Genomic DNA, 20,187 nt, shown 5'->3' on the forward strand with positions numbered 1-20,187 from the left:
ACATTTCTCCATTATTTTCATGCCTACTACTAGCACAAACAAGTAAATGGGCTGTAGCTTCTAAAGCAATTTTATAAGCAGACAACTGATTAGACAAGTAGTGCCAATGAAACCAACTATTCCTTGCAAATATTTCCTTCTTCCTTCTTCCCATCCCTGAGCAGGGCAAGTTCTAACCTCAAAAAAAAATTATTAGTTTGAGAATCAAAGTGTGAAATGCTGGTCCTAATTAAGCACCTGGTAATCTTTCCAGTGCTCTTATCAGGTACAAATGTTGACTTAAAACGTTTTTGTGAAATCATCGAGTTGCCTACCAAACTCCAGCTGTAATGCTAGAGGGATTCCAGCTAGGAATAACACTGCCAGCCAAGTGTTGCCACAGCTGTTGGCAAACCCTAGTTAGGAGGAAGATTAGGAAATATGGATGAGCACCCTCAGCTCAGAAGGAAATCAGTAACTCGGCAGGGTAGCAAAGAGATGCCTGGATTCTCTGATGTCTCGTGCTGTTGATTAAAATGGTGAGCCAGCAACCAGCATTTCCAACATCCAGATGTAGATCTGCAGGCACTGAGACATAAATATTAAAGTTTTTCCACTGACACGAGAAGTCTATTTCCCAGGGGCAAGTAATTATTACAGAGTGGTAGCACTTGTGATAGAAGTCTTAGCACTAAAAATCAATATAAGGCAAAATTCACGGGGGTAGCAGAAACATGGAAAAAATCAGGCTATTACAAGGAAGTTTGTTACCATCATTTCCTTCTGATTTTGGACTTGCATCACCCTCAGCAGCTGTTTGAAATACTGCTTAAAATTAGTTTGATTTCACAGCAGCTGAGAAAGATCAAATTTCAGACATTTTGTTTCTAATAAACCAGAAAAAGACGAAAAAAGAAAACCTATAAAAGAGATATTTGTTTAAACACCTGATGTAGATGTGGCTTGTGGTTTTCATGATTCCTCACTTTTTAATTTAATTTTTAAAGGGTTTTCACAGCTTAACGTTTAATTATTCATTCTGAAGCAACAACAATCTAAATATGAAAGCTTACAATGAAAGTCACAGTTCATATTATTGTTTTATTAGTTACACAGTAGCAGGAGTTCTAGACACTTAAGACTAAATAAAGTAAGTCCTAAAGAAAGAGCCAAAAATTTAGATAAAACCAAACCTGACAACCACATGCATCTCATGTAGCAAAAAGTGAAAAGAGACTTATGCTATCATACTGGGTGAAAACCAGGTATTTTAGATTTTGTCTGAAGCTCTTAATCTAGCTTGCCTTAGCATTTACATTAAAGTTTAAACAAGTGCCCAGTTAGTTTTTGGGAATTATAAGTTTGAGCCAACCAGAGTCCATTAAAACCTAAGTAGAGCTTTGCACGAACGAGGTATTACAAATTCTAAGAAGTAAAGGTCTAAGTATGTGGTGGCTTTGCCAAAGGCACGGGTGCTGCGTGGAACAGGAGATGTGGAGAAGGGTCACTTTTCAGATTTCAAGGGCACAGGATAAGCCACAGCCCTGCTTAAGCAGAATTAGTAATCCTGGATTTTAGTCCCTACACAAAACCCCTTCACACGCACGGCCTGCTAACAGGCTTTTGGAGAGCCCCTGGAGCAGCAGCACAGCAGCCCACCTGCTTTTAAAGAGAATAAATATAAATAAATATGCTCAGGTTCTGCCCCTGCCAGCACACACACCAGGTCTGCTCAGTGGGAAAGCTCCAAAAAATTAACATCGGGTTTGACGGATTGAATCGCAAGGGTGGAGGCAGCAGGTGGGACACTTGCACGGTCAGAGGATTGGTTGGTGCTGCTCAGAATTGAGATTCACTCCTTTCTAAACCCCTCTTTGAATCACACCAGTCCCTTTCCACCATAAATCTGCGTTTCATATCAAATGCTTGGTCATCACACAAGCAGGGAGCCCCGGGTGGGAGCAGCTCCAGAGGGATGTGCTGACAGATCACACACTCAAGTCAGCGGACTCAGGGACTTCATAAAGCATCCAGCCCAGCTGTGCTGCACTTAGAGGAGGATGACATCAGGTTAGATAACAGCACAGCTGACCATTTATCTACCAGAAAGGAAAGTGAGAACAGAGCCAAGAAATTGTTCTCCCTTTGAGATTAATTTTGCTGCCTGTTACTGCCCGGAGAGATTATAGAGTGGGATGTTCACACTGCAGTTTTAGTTAACTGCCTCCCCTAAAGCCCACTCTCATTATTAATTAATTAACATTAATTAATTAAGGTTTCTAAAGCATTTATCAAAGCATATGAGACCTAGGGGCCATTCACTTCATATGATGAACAGAGGAAAGGACACCAATGTTCACTTTTTTCTTTAGTGCCACGGTGAAAATACAGTAATTTCCAGAAGGTAGAAACTAAAGCCTTTATTCTTTAGAGAAGCAAAATCTCTTTGACATCAGTGAATCTTTTTCTTGCTAACATCATGAAAGTGTCTTTTCTTCCTGTCTTACAAAACTTGCTAGGGAAAAAAAGATCTTATGTGACAATCAGCCTACCAAGAGTCTCCTGAAGAAGAGATCATCCCACAAGATCAGAGTATTTGGGTATTACTGCCCCAGGGAAAAAACAGGGTTTTTTTTTTTGCTTCTCTGTGTGTTTATATGTACCTATACCTTCTACTTTTCCTAGATTATTTTTTTTTTCTATAAAGAAAACCTTCACAATGGGACACATAGAGAAAAATACCCATCAATATACATAGTTCAAAAACAGTTACTCTTGTTATTTCTTTTTCTTTTCTTCCCCTTTTTTCTTTTTTTTTTTTTTTTTTTTTGTCCCCCAGACATAAAGAGTTCTCTGGAGGTGTATTTATTCTTTGCCAAGACATCAGCTGTATCTCCCTAGAGCAGAGTGATCTTTGCAGAATGTTTTGCCTTTCTCTGTCCTTCTCTAACAACATTTAGGACCTGATGAAGGGTTTTAAAACAGCTCATTGCTGGAATTGCAAAAAGTTACCCCAGAATGCTGGGCTGGCATAGTTGCAAAAGAAAACAAGCCCAGTATTTGCATTTCCTCCACCACTAACATTTGCTGCATAATCTACACATTTTATGCTGTGTATTTTTAAGATATGGATGCTGGTGTGTAGGTTCTGACCAGAAAGGAAAATAAGATGAAAATGTTAGTGAAGAGATTGGCAAATCTTTGTTTTCATGCTTTTTTTCTTTGGTGATGTTAAGAGCTTTAAACAAGTTCAGCTTCCTAAATCAAAGGGGAAGACAAGAAAAATAAATGTGAGCTATTTAGCCTGTACCTCTTAGGATTTCTTGCCACACCACAACACGTGCAGAGCTACACTGTGCCTTTGATAAAACCTTCTAGTTGAAGTTGAAAAAGAGATTACTGGCATAACATAATTTAAGTGATTGCATTTTCATAATTGCATTATTTAACTAAGAACTATGTAGAGATCAAACCTCCAACTCCATCTTTCACTTTTGTAGTCAGGAGTTCAGTGAACTATTCCAATATTACTACAAATAAATTTGGATAATTACCAACTACACCTGTAAAAAATGTTTAAAAGGCAAGTTTTTTAAGAACTTCTTACTGTTACAGTAATATTACGTAGATTCAGCAAAATAGAGGAAAACAACAATAAATATTCATCTTGGCACAATTAAGATATTATTTTAATTTTTAATTGAAGAATATTGAAATAACAGAGAACAGGGTAAAAACCATGAAGCTTAAGACTCCTTCAGTGCTGTTCCCACTGTGAAGCCAGAATTTAGTGCCTTGTGGTTAAAGCACACGTGTCCTGGAAAGGAGCTCCTGAGGTTTTGCAGCAGTAACACAGAGTTATTGTGGTAAATGGCATTGTTAACCTGCCCAGAATATTCTTTAAACAGGCAATAGATAAGATAACTTCTGCAATATCTTTTTGAAGATAAGGCAGATAAAGTAGGCAACAGGAAATTATCATCATTATTATTATTATTATTTGTGGCAACAGAAAGGATAGAAAAGAAAAATCAGGTTTATCTGCACGGACCCAACAGGAATCCTTTGGAAAAAGTTTCTAAAGCATGCGCCTCGTTTGTATGCCTCCTCTGAAGACATACTGCAATCATTTATTTCCTAAGCAATTAAAGCCATCTCTTCTGCTTTCAGAATGTAAATATACCGCTGTAAATACATGTACAGTTGCATGCAAGTGTTTGCAAACACAATTTGCAGGACTAACTACTTCCCTTTCCCGCCAACAGAAGACCTAATTTGGTCCTTGCCAAATTAGGGTGGTAGCCCTGAAACTCTCCTTGCTGACATACCTGAAAGGGTACCCAGAGCCTGAGGAAAACAATATGAGAGTGCAGATGATACTTAAAAAAACATATTTAGAAATCAATCAAAAAATGGGACTTGGTCCCTAAATACCAGTTTTCCACATGAGCCATATTTTAAAAACCCCAGGAGCAGTATTTGGAACATCCAAGACCTCTTTGTGGAGATATTACAACACTAGTAAGATAACTGGGGTTTCTGTCAAGTGAGACAAAAAAGCATCCTCTTCTACTCCTTCCAGGCTTTGATCTCAGAAAAATTCTTATTCAAAAAAATCCTACAAATATCAAGCAGCAGCTTTTTGGAGGTGGAAGCAGAGAAGGAGATTTAGATCGACCTAATTTTGGTTTGGTTTTTTTCTTTGCGGTTTTTTTGTTTGTTTGTTTGGTGTTTGTGTTTGGTTTGTTTGTTTTATTTGTTTTAATCTATTTATTGATTTATTTATTTATTTCATTTTCTTTTTTTCTCCTGGAAGGCAACGAGTTCCTTTATGAAAGGATGAAGCGCAATCAGAGGAATGTCTGAAGACCACAATCTGAAAGATTGTGACTACCTGCATGGTTTTAAAATTGTGCTCAATGATTTTTATCACTATTCATAACATGGAAGTCCAGGACACTTGCTTAAATCCCTGATGTGAAATATGCTTTCTGACAGGATGAAATAATTTACTTTAGGACTGCACTTATCCCCATCGCTCTTTTGGGCCTTCACCTGTTGTCTGCTCATTCAGAGAAAAAAATAAAACATTTGTCATGTCTGGAATGCAGCACATGTTTATAATAAAAACAAAGATCATGTAGTAGCCATTCACATAAAAGAGCATCCTATAACCTTTGATTGCAGTGCTTTTATATGTCAGTCCCTGCCCATTAAATGCATCTGTCTCCACTTTCATAAATGAGACTCATAAAAAGCCATTGCACAGAAATGTTATTGTTGAAACTTAGGATTTAAAACAGGCCATTCCTTCAATATATTCTATTTAGCACTACAAAGACCATCTACATCTCCTGGGCTGCTAATTGGCCCCAATTACCAACCTTACCAACTGCCATCATATGGACAAATAAACCCAGAAATTGCAGATTGCTGCACACACCGAACTTCACGCCATGAGTAAACTAAGGCTGACATTCATTATGGGGGGAGGGAGGACCATTGGTGTGCAATGATGAAAACACCAAATGGAACTGTTACATCCTCCACAACCTCACTGGCTTCACACATTGTAATTCAGCGCTAAATTTAGCCCAAAGCAGATGTATACACCTGTATTTTGGCACTATTTTGAGTCACTCCAAGTTTCAATCTTTTGCTCACAGCAGGTTGGGATTACAGTCATTCCCTGTTTAGATATGCCCCTGTTAGAAGGGTAGGGTTTATTTCACGTTTTTGATGAGGCAACAGCCAAGAAATACTAGCTGATTTTTGTTTACCTGTCTGCATCAGTTCATAAAATAATGGCTTTGAATGGAAGGATGCAGAATTATTAAAATGTGCCAAATGCATCCGTGAGAGGCACTTCCATTCAATAAAAAACATAAGCAAAACAAAACCCCCATAGTTAATGTTTTCTGGTTTGTTTATGCAAATAAATCACATCACACAACCACATTAATTAAGGACAAACAAGTAATTCAGTTTAGGTGCAAATACACTAAGAAAGAGAAAAAATTATGTCCCAATATAGCATTTACAAACATCTCACAACCTCTGTCCTAACAAGAAAGCAACAAGAACACACCTAAGAGGTTGTTCATCAATTTGGTTTTGAGGGAGAAGGAAAGAGATCCTTTAAAAAAAAAAGATAATTATGTTTTTAATGGAGTTTACTGCATTCATTGATCAATGAATGAGAAAAAGTGTTTGGTTTTGTACAGTTTGTACAGTCATAAAATAAATCTGCAACAGACAATTTTCTCCATGTTTAGTCCAACCACCGTGCACTGAAGTCAACAGAGGGGTTATGTTGCTTTGAACTAGGTTGCTTTCATATTAAAACATGCAACTTCAGCAGGTGCTGATATCAGCTTTAAATCTGAAATCACCTTTTTTGTTAGGATGAGTTCATGAAGTTTGTTTCCCTGTTAGGCAAGCCCACGGGTAACAGATGAGAACAGATATCATAACATGGCCTGCTAAAAGATTCCACTGATTTACGATTACCTGTTTAAATCTTCCTGAAACAACCTGAATTTGCTTCAACTTTGCATTTGCAACTCTTTTGCAAAAGCACAGGCTGATATCCGGCTCCAACAGTTAAAAATAATCAAAAAAAAAAACAAAAAGAAAGAAAAAAAGAAAAAAAGAAAGAAACCTTGATTTTAGTGCTTCTCTGAGGTCTGGGGAAAAATCAAATACAATACAATAAAGGAGGTTCAGCACTTGAACCTGTTTGATGCTGTTCTTAAAGGCAGTTATTAGACACGAACACTGATAGAGCCAAGCTCTCCTGAACTTCAATTTGCATGAAAAATATGGAATTTTCACTCATTCTTGACAATCACTTAACTAAAACTTGTTTTTTCCTTAGGATATGAGAATGGAAATGTCATGTGCATTACTATGAGTAAAATAAACAGATGCCTGTATTCAGTTCTTCTGGTTGTTCAGGTTCTGAATCGTTACCAATAATCCCCAATAATTGCATTTCATTGTGCCTGACAGTTTTTACATGATGCTTTTTTAGTTTTTTAAATTGGGATAAAGAGAACTGCACACCAAATTGACTGAAAACCAATGCAAAAGCCCTTGAATACAACAAAATTCTAAAAAAAATTAGGTAAGGTCAGTAAGAATTTTATCACGAAGAAATGAAAATAAAGCAATGAATCCAGACCCTTCAAATGATCCCAGAAAACTGAGGATACAGCTTCACAATTAGATCATAAAGGCAAGAAGAAATAGTGAAAGAGCATTTTAATGCTCTGAGTGCAAGTCAAAACACTGAGGAAATATCCCATAAAACACAACTAGTCTGTCTGTGAAACGTGGAAGGTTGAGTTGCAAACATTATCAGAAGGAATTAGGAAAAAAAAAAAAGGGAAAAAATTATACGGTCTCTTAGATAAAACAATCTACACACCCCAAGTTGCTTTCCCAGATAAATCAATCCAAAATTAAAAAAAAAATATTGGAAATGGTCTCTCAAATGATCTGGAAGAAGCCTGACAGCTCAGTAGAAACACAAAGAAATACATCAAAGAGCACAGGTTATGGATTTAATCTTATTTCTTTGTGCTACTGGGGTATTAAATGATCTTTCACCCTGTTCTGTATTCTTTTTGAATAAGTGTATCTTCTTTCTCCAGCATCTGCTGACATTCTGGGCTTCCCTTACCCAGAATTACGCAGAAATTCTTTTTACATAAGCAAAATATTTACACTTAATCCAACTGAGGTTACACCTTGCTATTATCACAGGGGCTCCAGCTCGGTGTGCATCACGCTTTGTGATCTTTAGAAGAAAACATTAAAAATATAAAGAAATGAACACTATTTTCTACCTTTGAAACAAATGAGAAAAATAGCAATAAAGCTGTCAGTAAAAAAAGCTGCATCTCTAATGTTCCATCTGAAGGCTTATGTTTAATCATAAATAAGACCACGAAAAGAGAATAAAGCAAGCCATAACTCTGAATATTTCCTGGTTGGACATTCTTTTGGAAAGCATACCATTCCAGATTGCCACAAATGCAGAGCAGCTTCTTAAAGCTAAGAAATATCCTGCTGCATGAGCTATTTCAGGTATATTAAACACAGTTTTCTAAAATAGCTCCTGCAAGAGTAAGAATCCAATGAATATATATAATACAGAAGTCACTAACGCTTTGGAAGTTCGAAAAAACCCTCCAGCACATCCTTCGGTGTATGCAGGTAAAAAAAGAAAAAAATGAATGTGTTCTATAAATAAATGTACATATATGTATTCTATAAATAAATGTGTGTACACATTACTTAAAAAAGAAAAAAAAAACCACAAAAAAAAACACCCACTGAAATTCAAAATAAGCCTTAGAGCTCAGAAAGCCCTGTAACTATCAATCAAGAATCCTTTGCTCTGTACATCTTATGGAAGGTTGCTCATTTCTACCTACTTAATTCAGTGCAATCATTAAACGCTTCCTTGTATAATTCTTAATATTCTAAAGAATTTTTACAGGCTGTTTATATCTCTGGGGAACATAAGCTAAATTACTTACCTTTCTTCCTGCTAAAAGCACGATTCATGTTGAAAAATCTATCCAGTCAATGATGCTCCTGGGTTTGGATTTTCCCTCCCCACTTTAACCTGCAGAAGAAGACACAGGAGAAAATAGAAAATTTTTAATTATTGCATTTGAAGTTTTCGTCATCTTCACATCCAAGACAACGTGAATGACCTTAAGAAATATGAAATTCCCATGGGCTTGGCACTGGGGTGGAAAATCATAATATTAAGACTCCTCTTCACCCAAAGATTCAATACTGCAAAAGTTAGCTTCTATCAGGGCTACGACCTTCTTGCTCCATTTACATCAGACTGTACAGTAATTTCGGTATTTTCTTCACTGAAAAAAACCTGATACACTTGTATTCTTATCCTAATTTTTGAGTCACAATATTACCTTATAATTTTATTCTTCACCAACATTTCACAGCCAAAAATAATAAAATTAAGTACATCCTAAACTGTGAAAACCATCCCAATCCTGTGGTAGATGTTTTCCTTTTGCAACTACTTTTAAAGATACTCCCACCACTGCTTTCCATCCTGTTCAGATGTTCCACCTAAAAGCTGCACCAGTGCCTTTTCTCCTCTTCTCACCAAGCAGTCCAGACAAAGGAAAAAAAAAAAAAAGAGAGGAAGGGGGAAAAGGGAGAGGGGAAAAAAAAAAAAAAGAAAATCAAAGCACTTGCTATCAGATAAAACCCAAAACTTAAGCCAGTATTTCAAATGGCAGCACCAAGATGACTGACAAATCCAAGACACTTCTTGTGGTGCTTGACCCTCTTTTTTCAAGTAAATGAATTCAAAAGCAATTAAAGCAATTATATCCCAATTTCCATGCAAATATTTCTCAGATTGGAAGACATAGGCAATTAGAGCTGAAAAAAAAACCTCCAAAACCTCCATTTGATTTTCCAGTAATCACCGATGTGGCAGGACTTCTTTTCCACACAATATTTTGTGAAAGAAAGAATAACCCCTGTTTACTTAAACTAGCATAGTATCCTTGATGTGCAACCAACCACTTGCTTTTTAAAGTACAGGTACCAGATCATTTTTGTTTTCCAGGTTTTCCTGAGCATTTAAGAAGGGAGAACACAACGTGACGAGGACAGGTAGAAGTTATCCATCTCATTTCCATCTCCTGATTTCAGTACAAACTCCACAAATTTGGTGCACTGCAAAACAGTGCAGCTAAAGCCTTCATTCCTGATGCCTGCCTTCCCTGTTGCCAGTGATACAAGGAAAGCTGTGGGTACACAGGGTCACCTCCAGCAGTTGGTCTGACAAGCACTGGACCAAAGCACTTTAGTTCCCCCTCCGTGATGGGATCATAACACGTCCTCTTTCAGAACGTTATTTTTTCTCTTGGTGTATTCCTGCCCTCGTCCAAGAGGCTATTAAGGAACGTGTTTGAGATGTTTTACTGCATAGAGAATCTTCTAAATAGAAGCTACGTGCACCCATCACCAGGCAGCTGGCTGGCCACGCTTGCAGAGATCACCACTCAAGTATTTTGTTTAAAACACAGTGTAAGGGAGCATATGTTTCTTCCTCATGAACAAGGATATATTACCAATAAAGTAATCTGCACCAGCAAAAGCCAAAATTTATTGACTATTTGCCAAAAGTGTGTTCATAATTTCGGTTCCAACAAAACATCAAGAGAACGAGTTGCGGATTTGGCTTGGGCAACAAACAGTATCAAAACACTTCATCAGTGTACTTCTGTACCTCACACAGAAAATGTTATTAAACATTTAAACATAACATATTAAACTCAAACTCCAATAGAAATCAGTGTGTTAAGAGCTTGTAGATAACCCAGAAGGAAGGTAAGTCAGAAAATCCCATCCTGGTACAGGGAGCCCTGCACACAAGGGGAGAGTCCTTCCTATAAACCACTTGATTTGAAAGGGTAAAGCAGTTGTAGCAATCAGAGGCATTAGGGAATAGGAATGTGGACCAAGCCATTCCATTACTCATCACTCAAGAAGACACACCTAGGTAAAGAATGTTTCTCCACCTTACTCCCAGGAGTTCTCTTCAGCTTCATCCAAAAACCAAACCCTACCAGGAAATACAAAACTTGCACTGGATTTCACAAAATGGTTAACTGACAAAGTTGTGCAAAGGCGGTGAACAGTGAGGTGTGGTGGCAGGCTGCCAGCTCCCAGCACCAGCAGTCCTCCCTGGCTGCTGGGACAACACTGCAGTTCCACATAGACATCTCTGAGTGCCTGCAGGCTCCATCAGAAATGTTGGGTTTTGATATGTTTGCTAAATTTAGAGTTGTCTCAACCAAGCCAGGAGAGGATGTACTTAAGCAGGGGAAGAAACAAACCATCACTGGTTTCATTTGCCTCTTATTTCTTCTTAAAAATTGGGGATTTTTCATGACTTATTTGGGGTTTCTCCTCCAGCTAATCCCTTTGAATGGCATGGGATATAGCAACTACCTGGGCTGAACCTTTTTTTATGCACCTCTTTAGCATTCCACAAATAGTTCTTCCAATAAGACCTGCCTAAAAGCCCCAGCTTGCACCCATCCACTCCTTTTAATAAAAGTACAATCTGCCCCTTCCCTCTCACACACACACAGTTTCCTTACAAAGCCAAATTTAGCTTCAGGAGACATGAAGATTCAGACTCTTTCCTCTCCCAGACCCAGCCTTTCAAGCATTCTGGATAATATTTCTTGAAGAATGAAGCACAAAATGTCTTCAGCCCTGTTTTCAAAAGAGCCACAGCACACAGGAATGTGTGATTCATTGACTTGAAATGAAACTCAGGCTTATAAAGTTATTTCTGAAGGTAAGATGAGAAACTTCAGAATATACTAACAGCTTTAAAAGTATTTTTCTGGTTTAGACCAAAACACCATGAAAATATTATCCTGACATGAGACATAGTAAAGGAAAAAATGATGATAATACAAGACTGCTGTAGGTAATACACAAAAACAAATAAACACCATTGTGCCATGAGGCACTTGCCCCTCCTTTTGTATGAAAGTAAGTGAAACACTAACTTGCCACAGCCCTTTCTCCTCTGAAACAGTTCAATAATTAAAAAAGGCAGATCAATTAACATATTTTGGTGCAGACCCAAGCCTGCACTGCCTTGCAGCCTCTCCCAATGTTTGGAAAGCAAGCAGTTCCATTCGGGGTAAAGAAAATACGTGTCCTTCAGGTGTATAAATGAATAGTTTGTAGGACTAGAAACCACAACAACATGGAAATAGAATTTAGTGCTACAAAAACTTGCAGGAAAAATAACTCAGAACCAGCAGAGCTCTGTGGGCTTGGCCAAAAATGAACAACTTTCTATCAGCTGAAGTTCTAAGCCTACTCTAACACTTTATAATTCACAGAAGAACAAATGGACTATAAAGGAGGAACACTTTGTCACTGGAAAACTTCACTTGTAAAGTTTGATTCATCCCCACATTTTCAAAACCATTCATTAGCCAGAGCCGTGTGGCAGCCACGCTTTCTGGCTGGAGGCAAATCTACTGACACCCAAAGTTAATTCCTGTAATTTTTGGCTTTGTAGAGCATGGGGGGAAACTGCTCAAGGACTGGTCATCTATCTAAAGCTCTTACCTTCCCATTACCAAAGCACTCCTGGCTGTTGAGATGACAATTCTCTCAGTGGGGCAGAGCCCAGACAACAGCTCTGCTGGCCCTCGATCTGCAGCCAGGGCAGCGTGTGGATGGAGCACCCAGAGGTGTCCCTGGGGCTCCCCCAAGGGTGACCGAAGACAGAAGTGGTCTGGTAAACACCAAAACAGCTGGAAACCACATCCCAAAACACAGCTCACCTTCCAATGTGCTCACTGTCCTCCTGCCAAAGGGAGGGGCAGGAACACCCTCATCCCAAGGCCAAAAAAGCATTCCTCTGGTCTGACAGAGATCACGGCCCCTGCTCTCCCCAGGCTCCTGAAACCAGCTGGGAGGAGTCACACGATTTTTTGCCCTCTCTCAACCAGTGTAAGCCTAAGCACCATTGTGACAAGTTTTGGGCCCACAACAGGAAGCCTTTCAGCCCACAGGTAAAGCATTCCTCCTACAGTGGATCTGCCCAAGGAGCGTTCACAGAAGCTCCAAGGACAAGCAGAGAGGAGAGTTATGCTATAAATATCAACAACAGAGGCCAGGAAGCAGAAAACAGATATGAAACTCATGCACTTCAAAGCAGTTTCCCAAAAACTTGCCTAAGTGAATTTTCATTTTTCCATTTCCTAAAAATAATCTCTTCCTTTCAGTGGGAAAAAAAATGAAAATACAGATGAGTAAACAGATGACAAGGGGATATCATCGAGACAGGTAAAAGCAAAAACAATTCCTTAGGCAAGGTTATCGCTAATTTCTTGTTTTACAGCAAGCAGAGATACCAACATCAATAAATATAACAAGAATAACCTTCAGTGCTGAAGCAGAACTCTGAACAAAATGTGTTTCAAACTGCTGCATGTACCAGTAAATCCTCAGACAAGTTGCTAATGTCACAATTTTAAGAAAAAAAAAACAAACAAACAAAAATAACCCAACAGAAATAGAAAACTTACTTGTTTCACAAAAACAGTTCTCTAGATCTGCCTTTTAAAGCATGAGGAAAAGAAAGTAATTTTAAAACATCACACTGCTCAGCATATTTACTTGTACATAATTATTTTGCATTGTGCGTGTCAGTGACTGTGCCGTTCTGGTTTAGTGGATTACATTACTCACAGAACAAACTGCAGTTTACACTGTCCAAACAAAAGGAGTCATTTTAAAACTGAGAATATACCTTTCTTCAGAAACTTGCTCTGTTATTTGATTTTCTATGACGGAATAACCAGGATACAGGAGGAGTTCTCTTCCAATTCACAAGCAACAGTGTCGAGTCGAGCGTGGTGAAAGGTTTCAGTCACGTCAGCCTAATTTTTACTCTAACTGTACAAGAACTTACAAATGTCAGCTGCTCAGAGCCAGTAGAAAGGCTTTACACATGTTCTCTCTCAAAGAGCTCAGACACTTTGATCTGCTTCCCCAAGACAGACAGATGGCAAACATCTTGCTCGCTTGCAGACAAGAGGGCCTGTATTTCACATCCCATTAGCTGTGTGATCATCCAGATGGAATCAGGAAAAGATTTTCATCTGTCCCACCAGCTTCAGGTGGACAAGGGAGCTCCTGGAGAGCTCTGTTAGCGTTTTGTTTTTAACAGCAGTGGGATCCACCACGAATGGGTAAACACAGCCCTTAAAAATAAACCAGTTCTGGTAGAAAGGACACTGAGCCCTGAGCTTTTTGACCCACATAATGAACAATTTTCCAGAATTTCCCACACAGTCCTTGCTTGGCTGGATAGGTAGAGGTAAAATAAAGATATGCCCCGAGAATGGTTGCTCCTATGCTGGCCTCATCCTCTCCTCTAGAAGAGCTGATTGCTCCACAAGCAATCTAGAGAAGCTATTTATTTAATTACTGGCAGATTGCTTTCAACCCCTCCCTTGCATTTTCTCCAGGTGTGAGGGGGAAGGCAGTATTTGAAATCTTCAGGTCTCAAAACAGCAGCAAATCCTTATTAACATCCTGAAATTTTTCAGGTTATATTTACCGTATTCATTGCATTTTCACAACCACTTGGTAAAAAGCACCGCTGACAGAAAAGGCAGAGACCAAAAAGACTCATTAGGCATTCCAAAGGCAATCTCCAAATAAAGCACTCCATTCTGAGAATTAAGTTTAGATCCACTTACAGTAAAAAGCTCATCACATTTAGCAGATGCACTGCAGAGGTACAAGAGTTTTATGAAGGATCTTAATAAGTTTTAATGAAAGAGTTTTACAAAAGGCACCATTTTACTGCTCTGCTGAAGTACATTTGGCCAGTCTTGAAAAGTGCATTGGACACATCATTGTGCCCATGTGCTCAAAGGGTCCCATGAGACCACTCTACGAGCTTCCCTCAAGGTGGATTCAACTCAGTTGAAGTTCTAAAGCTGATTGCTGCTGTTCCAAAGCAGTAATCCAATGAAAGGAACAATCACCCTTTCCCCCAGGGCTCCAAACTATGACACTACAAACGGTTTCCTAACTCTTTCAAGTCACTGGTTAGGGGTTATTTTTAATTGTAAAAGGTCTTTGGGCCGTACAAATTTCTAATACTTGATTTTCTCATAGTGAATCTATTAACATATTACAAACTGCTGGAACAATGACATACAAAAGCGTCATTCACTTGAGTTTAGAAAGTGTCACTCACTTCCCAAAGACAAAATCCGTGATATGAACACAATCCCTTACTGTTACAGTCAGTAGATTTCTCATTACTGTTAATATATTCAGAATTGCTTTAATTGCTTTGCCTCAAGGACAGTACTAAGTATTATTTATACAGATGAGATGGGCTTTATTAAGTGATTTCAACAGTTTTCAAAATTGAGAAATCTTGGCAATATCCGTTTTCTCACTTCTGCTAAATGAATCTCAGAGAGAGTATCTTGAAAACAAGATTATATTGTTTTTTAGGCTTTAGCACTACCTTCCTTTGGCTTATCTGAAGATATTCTGAAGCATCCAACCATTTTGATAAGGTGGTGATACAAAGTTAAAAACTGACACAAAAGTATGGGAACCAAGCTCCTATTTATGACAAATTATCCTCATCTCTGTCTTTTAGATCAGCTATGTATTAAGCAGTTTGTCTACCCAGGAGGACCATTCAGGTTTTGCACACCATTACAGTTATTATTAATCTTATTTCAAGATTTTGGCAAGTGATCCATCCTAGAGCAAAGCAGTAGAAAATACTGAAATATAGACTACCACATCATAGAATTTCCAAGCTAGTCAGTGCTTTCTTGAAAACTGGAGGGGAAGAAAACCAAAAACCACAAAAAAACCCCTACAAACAACAAAACCACAAAACACCAAACCTCAAACTTCAGAAGAACAATATTTTTAAAAACCAGAAATGGACCCTTGCCAGAGTTTTGTACTTGAATGGCTTAAATTCCTACGCCAGGCATTTATTTGTCTCCAGATCTGAGACACGTACTCTGGTCTACGGCTTTGGGTACAGTGACTACATTTGTAAACGCTGAATCAAAACCACCACAGCCTCACAGCACCTCAAGCCTTCCAGGCCAATCACATGCAGATAATACTGGGAGTCGCCAGTGAAAATTAAATTACTCTATCTTTTGGATTCATACACAAACACAACTCCAAGAATGCTCCTTCAGTACTGGATTTCCAAAAGACTCTCATGTTGCTGTACAATCAAAGGCTCAGCCACTCAACAGAGCAAGCTGCACATCTCTACTGGTATTTATGTATTTCACAGAAGTTCATTTCAAAAGAAATAGCTTGGAGTGCTGAAAAAGAACAAGCTTGTGTGAAATTATCATCTTAAACAGTCTCGCTGTTGTACTTTTTGTTGGTAAAAAAAACGAGCATGAAAGTAATAACTGAGAAATGCAGCAACATAGGAGAGCTTCTGACAGAGGGAATAGTCATTATAGCTCAGTGCTATAAATATCCTGCTCAAAGACATCACGTCTTTAGCTACAGTTTTCTGCACTTTTCTAAAACCCATTCTCTGTTTTAAGAGAATATTTTGCAGGAAAACTCAAGCAAAGCTCATTCTTTGGAAAATGCTTTAATACATATGCACATGCATAGATGTGCACTCCCAGCTGTCTCACTGATGGCAGGCAGACAAAAAGGACTGTTACTCAATTCTGACATCTTTGACTCTGCTTTTAAAAATAATAATAATAAAAAAATATTAAGCAGCTGAAGAACAGCAGTATCTGGATTACTTGAGAAAAACTGGGCTCCTCAAAGAAAGAAACCAGTATTTCAGCAATACCAGTGTAAACTTCAACACAGATTTCTACATATAAAGAAAAAATATGAAGAAAAACCAGTTCTATTATGAAGAATTGGAGGGTTGGAGGAAAAGAGGCAAAAACCAAAATGACAAATTCGCAGTTACCTTGCACACTAAAAGCATAAAGCATTATTTAAGCTAGGAGAGAAAATTACAGGTGAAAGTACTTACAGGCCTAGATAAACTGGCAAAGAGATGAAGCACTATTGGAAGCTGGGAGTGATGGAGACATCAAGAACCACCGTGTATTTGTGGGTAGAAATTCCCAATCTCTCTGCCAAACCTCTGCTCCTTTTTCTTCTCTTTCTTTATGACATGCTATGCCTTCCTCCCACAAGTAGGTTATTCTGTCTTTTCAGTGGTCCTAGCTTAAATTAGATCATCCAAGCTTCAATTAATCCTTTTGATACTGTGGGCAGCTCATATTCCTTGCTGTTGCTCTGTGAACACGGGATGGTTCACTTGAACAAAGTCTTGGACAAGTGATATACTCTTTTATTTTTCATTCAAGGAATTTATAAGCAAGAGGTTCTCTCCTCCAAATGCCTGGAATAAAAGGAGGAGCAATTCACCACCATACCTTTATGTCTGCTAATCTACCTGATTTGGGAAACAATCCTACACTTTTTGTACCACTTTATTCAGCTATTTGTTATTAGGAAAATTTGGGCTAATTGTGCATTTATTGCTATTTCATGGCACTAAGTGGTTGTCTTGTCTGCAGATAAAACATCAACAGCCTTAAGATCTTGCAGGGGTGCTCTGGATGTGTGGTACAAATACAGCTCTGCACTGTTATGCAGCTCCCTGTCAAAAGGATGGCATTTACTCCTCAAAGTTTTCCACTTTTTTGGCTAAGGCAAACGGGAGCAAATGCCCAACAAAAGCCAGTAAAACTTGCCTGTGTATCCTCCCTTAGGATATTTTCCACGAGAAACACATTTTAGCCCTGAATTCTCACCCACCTTCAACTCTATCCCACAACTCACATCAAACTGAGTGATTTTTTGGGGAATACATCTGTATTTTGTGTTCAGTTTGTGTGTGTCCACAGGTTCCAGCACTGAGTAGATTCAGTCCCATGAAACCAAATCTTTGCTTTGCTCAGGGTCATGAACAACCTCACTAATGACATTTACATCTATTGATCTGCCTGTTTTGTAAACACTCCATTACAGTACATTGATCAAAATTAGAAATTGGTAGATCATTGCATTAGAAGATCTCCATTTTTCATTTCAAAGTGACCCCCCCCGTTGAAAAAGTTAATTTTGAGAACTACCTTTAATCTACACACTGCTAGCCATCAGCACCTTCCTCTTCAGCAAGAGCTAATAAAGTGCATTTCCTCTGCTGAAAAGATACCTACCCAGTAGCATCAAAATTTGAGCACAAAATAGCACTGTAAAGGCCAAGAACACAGCTCAAATGCTCTGGGATACCCACAACTAAACTCTGGGGTAGATTTTAGTGCAGTCCAAGCTCTAGAACAATGCAATTTTGTGATATTTCCAAGGACAAAGTCAGCTTTACCTTGTTATCAATCAGAGGTAGTTTTAGAAGCAATGAAATCCACTCCTCACACCAAATTGAAAAAAAGAACTCCAGACTTGCCTTGAAAGTTGTAACAAATTACCACTTTCACTCAAGGTTAAAATACCATGTTTTATCTTGTACGTGTCACCAAGCCGTTATCTGTGCAATTAACTCGGCTTATCTGATTAACAGAAATTCTCTAAACTGCAGTAAATCATTTCTCTGGGCTCAATAGCAATTGAGTTCCTAGAAAATCACCTGCCTTGGTTGTCAGTCCTTCTAAAACACCTGTACAGCTGCCATGATCAGAGTACTCCAGGCTTCCTTTTATCACATAATGAAGGTTTTCCAACTTCATAGGTCAGAGCTACAATTTATACATTTATATATTTATAGTTGTTATTCTGTATCATTGAAACATGACCTATTGGATATCCAGGTCTGATATTCTTCAATTTGATTTTTCTTTTAATTGACCAAAACTTAAGTGTCCCTATCTGTTAAAGTAGATTTTGGTTTAAAGCTAACAATATTCAAATTTCATTTATTAAGAACTCTCCTTTGTCAGGATTTTTCATCTCCATCTCAAATCCTGTAGTGGCTGAAAAATTTACCAAAGGAAAAAAAAATTCAGGCCCTTGAATACACTTTGAGGAGCTCCAGCCTTCCCAATCCTGCACTACAGCTCAGTTAAAGGTGAGGATGGAAAGGAAGCAGCAACTCAGTACAAAAAGGAAATAATCCAAATGAGGTGGAAATGTCAGTTTATTGCTTTAATACTTGTGTTACTCTTAACCTCTTTAAAATTTAGTTATGATACTTCTGTCTGCAAAAGAAAAGAATGAAAACAGCCTCAAAAAGTAGATTAACATGCTAAACAAATCTGTAAGCTTTTCTGAAACTGAACTACATGTCATTATTTATAAATAAAAAACCAAATATATAAACAATGGGAAGATAAATAAAACATGAATTACAATACAGTACCTTCAGTCTTAACAACATTACATGTTTTCATACCAAACTGAAATGTGAAATGTAATTATTTCCCTGTCTCAAGAGCAGTGAAAGAAAGAATGCAGTTCACCTTTTCACTTCAGAAGGACATAAAAAAAAGTACAAACCCCTTCCTACTTGCTTGGAATGTTAACTCTGGGGAGAGAGACTTTAAAAATAAAGTAATTTATAAATGAAAATAAGAAGTGGCAACCGTCTGCATTTGGAAGTTTAGAATAAAGCCTTTCTCAATTTCACATATCACTTAACAGGTGTCAGATAAAAAAGAAAGAAGCATTTGCTGTGCAAAGCTGCTTAGCACAGAGAGACTGACTTTATCAAGGCTCAAAAATATGGAAGAACTGACTTGCAGTTAAAAACAGGATGAGGGTTAGACAGAGGGTGACTGGGTAACTTCTATCCACCTCCCTACTGCAAGGAATAAATACTCTAGAGATGTCTCACAAAACCATTTGGGTTGACCTTTGGTACTTTGATCCACTAATTCATCTGTTTGCTCACGAAGAAAAGTACACCTCTAGAAATGCAGAATGTGCCCCCCACCGTGTATTCCTAAGAAGTGAAGAAAGAAGCAGTTTTGAGGAGGAATTTGAACAGCAGAACATAATTAACCAAACTGAGCCCTGAGACAGTGAACAGGCAGACACACCAGACGTGGGGATTTCTTCCACAGTTCCAGCAGTATCTGTGGTTTAGGGTGGAGCTCTTATGGTTATTTAAATTAACCATTATACCAAAAGGCACTGCAATGCACCCATTTATTTTAATAACACGGCACAAAGTTTGAGATGAAACGGTTTCAAAAGCGATAAAGCTGCCTGACTTTCGGAGATGCTGGAGCCTAATGCTGAACTAAAAATAACAATGCAACCTAGAAGCAGGTTATTCAAACTCTGAGAAGTTTAATGGTCCTCTGAAAAGGAGGGACTGCCCCAGATGGCAGGATGCCTGTAGTTAAGGTGACTGCGAGAAGCTCAAGGTAATAAAACAGACCTGGAAGAACTCTCACATTTCGAATGGTTTGGCTGCAGCCTTGTTTGGTTCCTTGCCAGCAGTGAAAGGATCCAGGACAAAGCAGTGACAAAACCAGTGGAGCAGTTTGAAAGGGGAAGGCAGAGATCCAGCAGCAGAGGCAGGAGGGGTGGGGGCAGCTCGGCAGGAGCAGCCAAGGAGAGAAATGGAGCTAAAAATAGGCAGGTTGTGGTCAACAGTAT

General features: G+C 38.5%; 1 protein-coding gene across 7 annotated transcripts in view; it reads right to left on the reverse strand.

Moving 5' to 3' along the window:
- Positions 1-20,187, reverse strand: part of GULP1 (GULP PTB domain containing engulfment adaptor 1) — a 132,258-nt gene that overhangs the window by 59,652 nt on the left and 52,419 nt on the right. For all 7 annotated transcript variants that reach the window (XM_050339821.1, XM_050339817.1, XM_050339820.1 and 4 more), the window contains exon 2: positions 8,526-8,614. In XM_050339821.1, the coding sequence (XP_050195778.1) occupies positions 8,526-8,553 (28 nt within the window). In that variant the 5' untranslated portion in view covers positions 8,554-8,614. The remainder of the gene's footprint in view (positions 1-8,525; positions 8,615-20,187) is intronic.

Source organism: Myiozetetes cayanensis, unplaced genomic scaffold (assembly GCF_022539395.1).
Source record: "Myiozetetes cayanensis isolate MyiCay16 unplaced genomic scaffold, myiCay2020 scf9, whole genome shotgun sequence".
Lineage (NCBI taxonomy): Eukaryota > Metazoa > Chordata > Aves > Passeriformes > Tyrannidae > Myiozetetes > Myiozetetes cayanensis.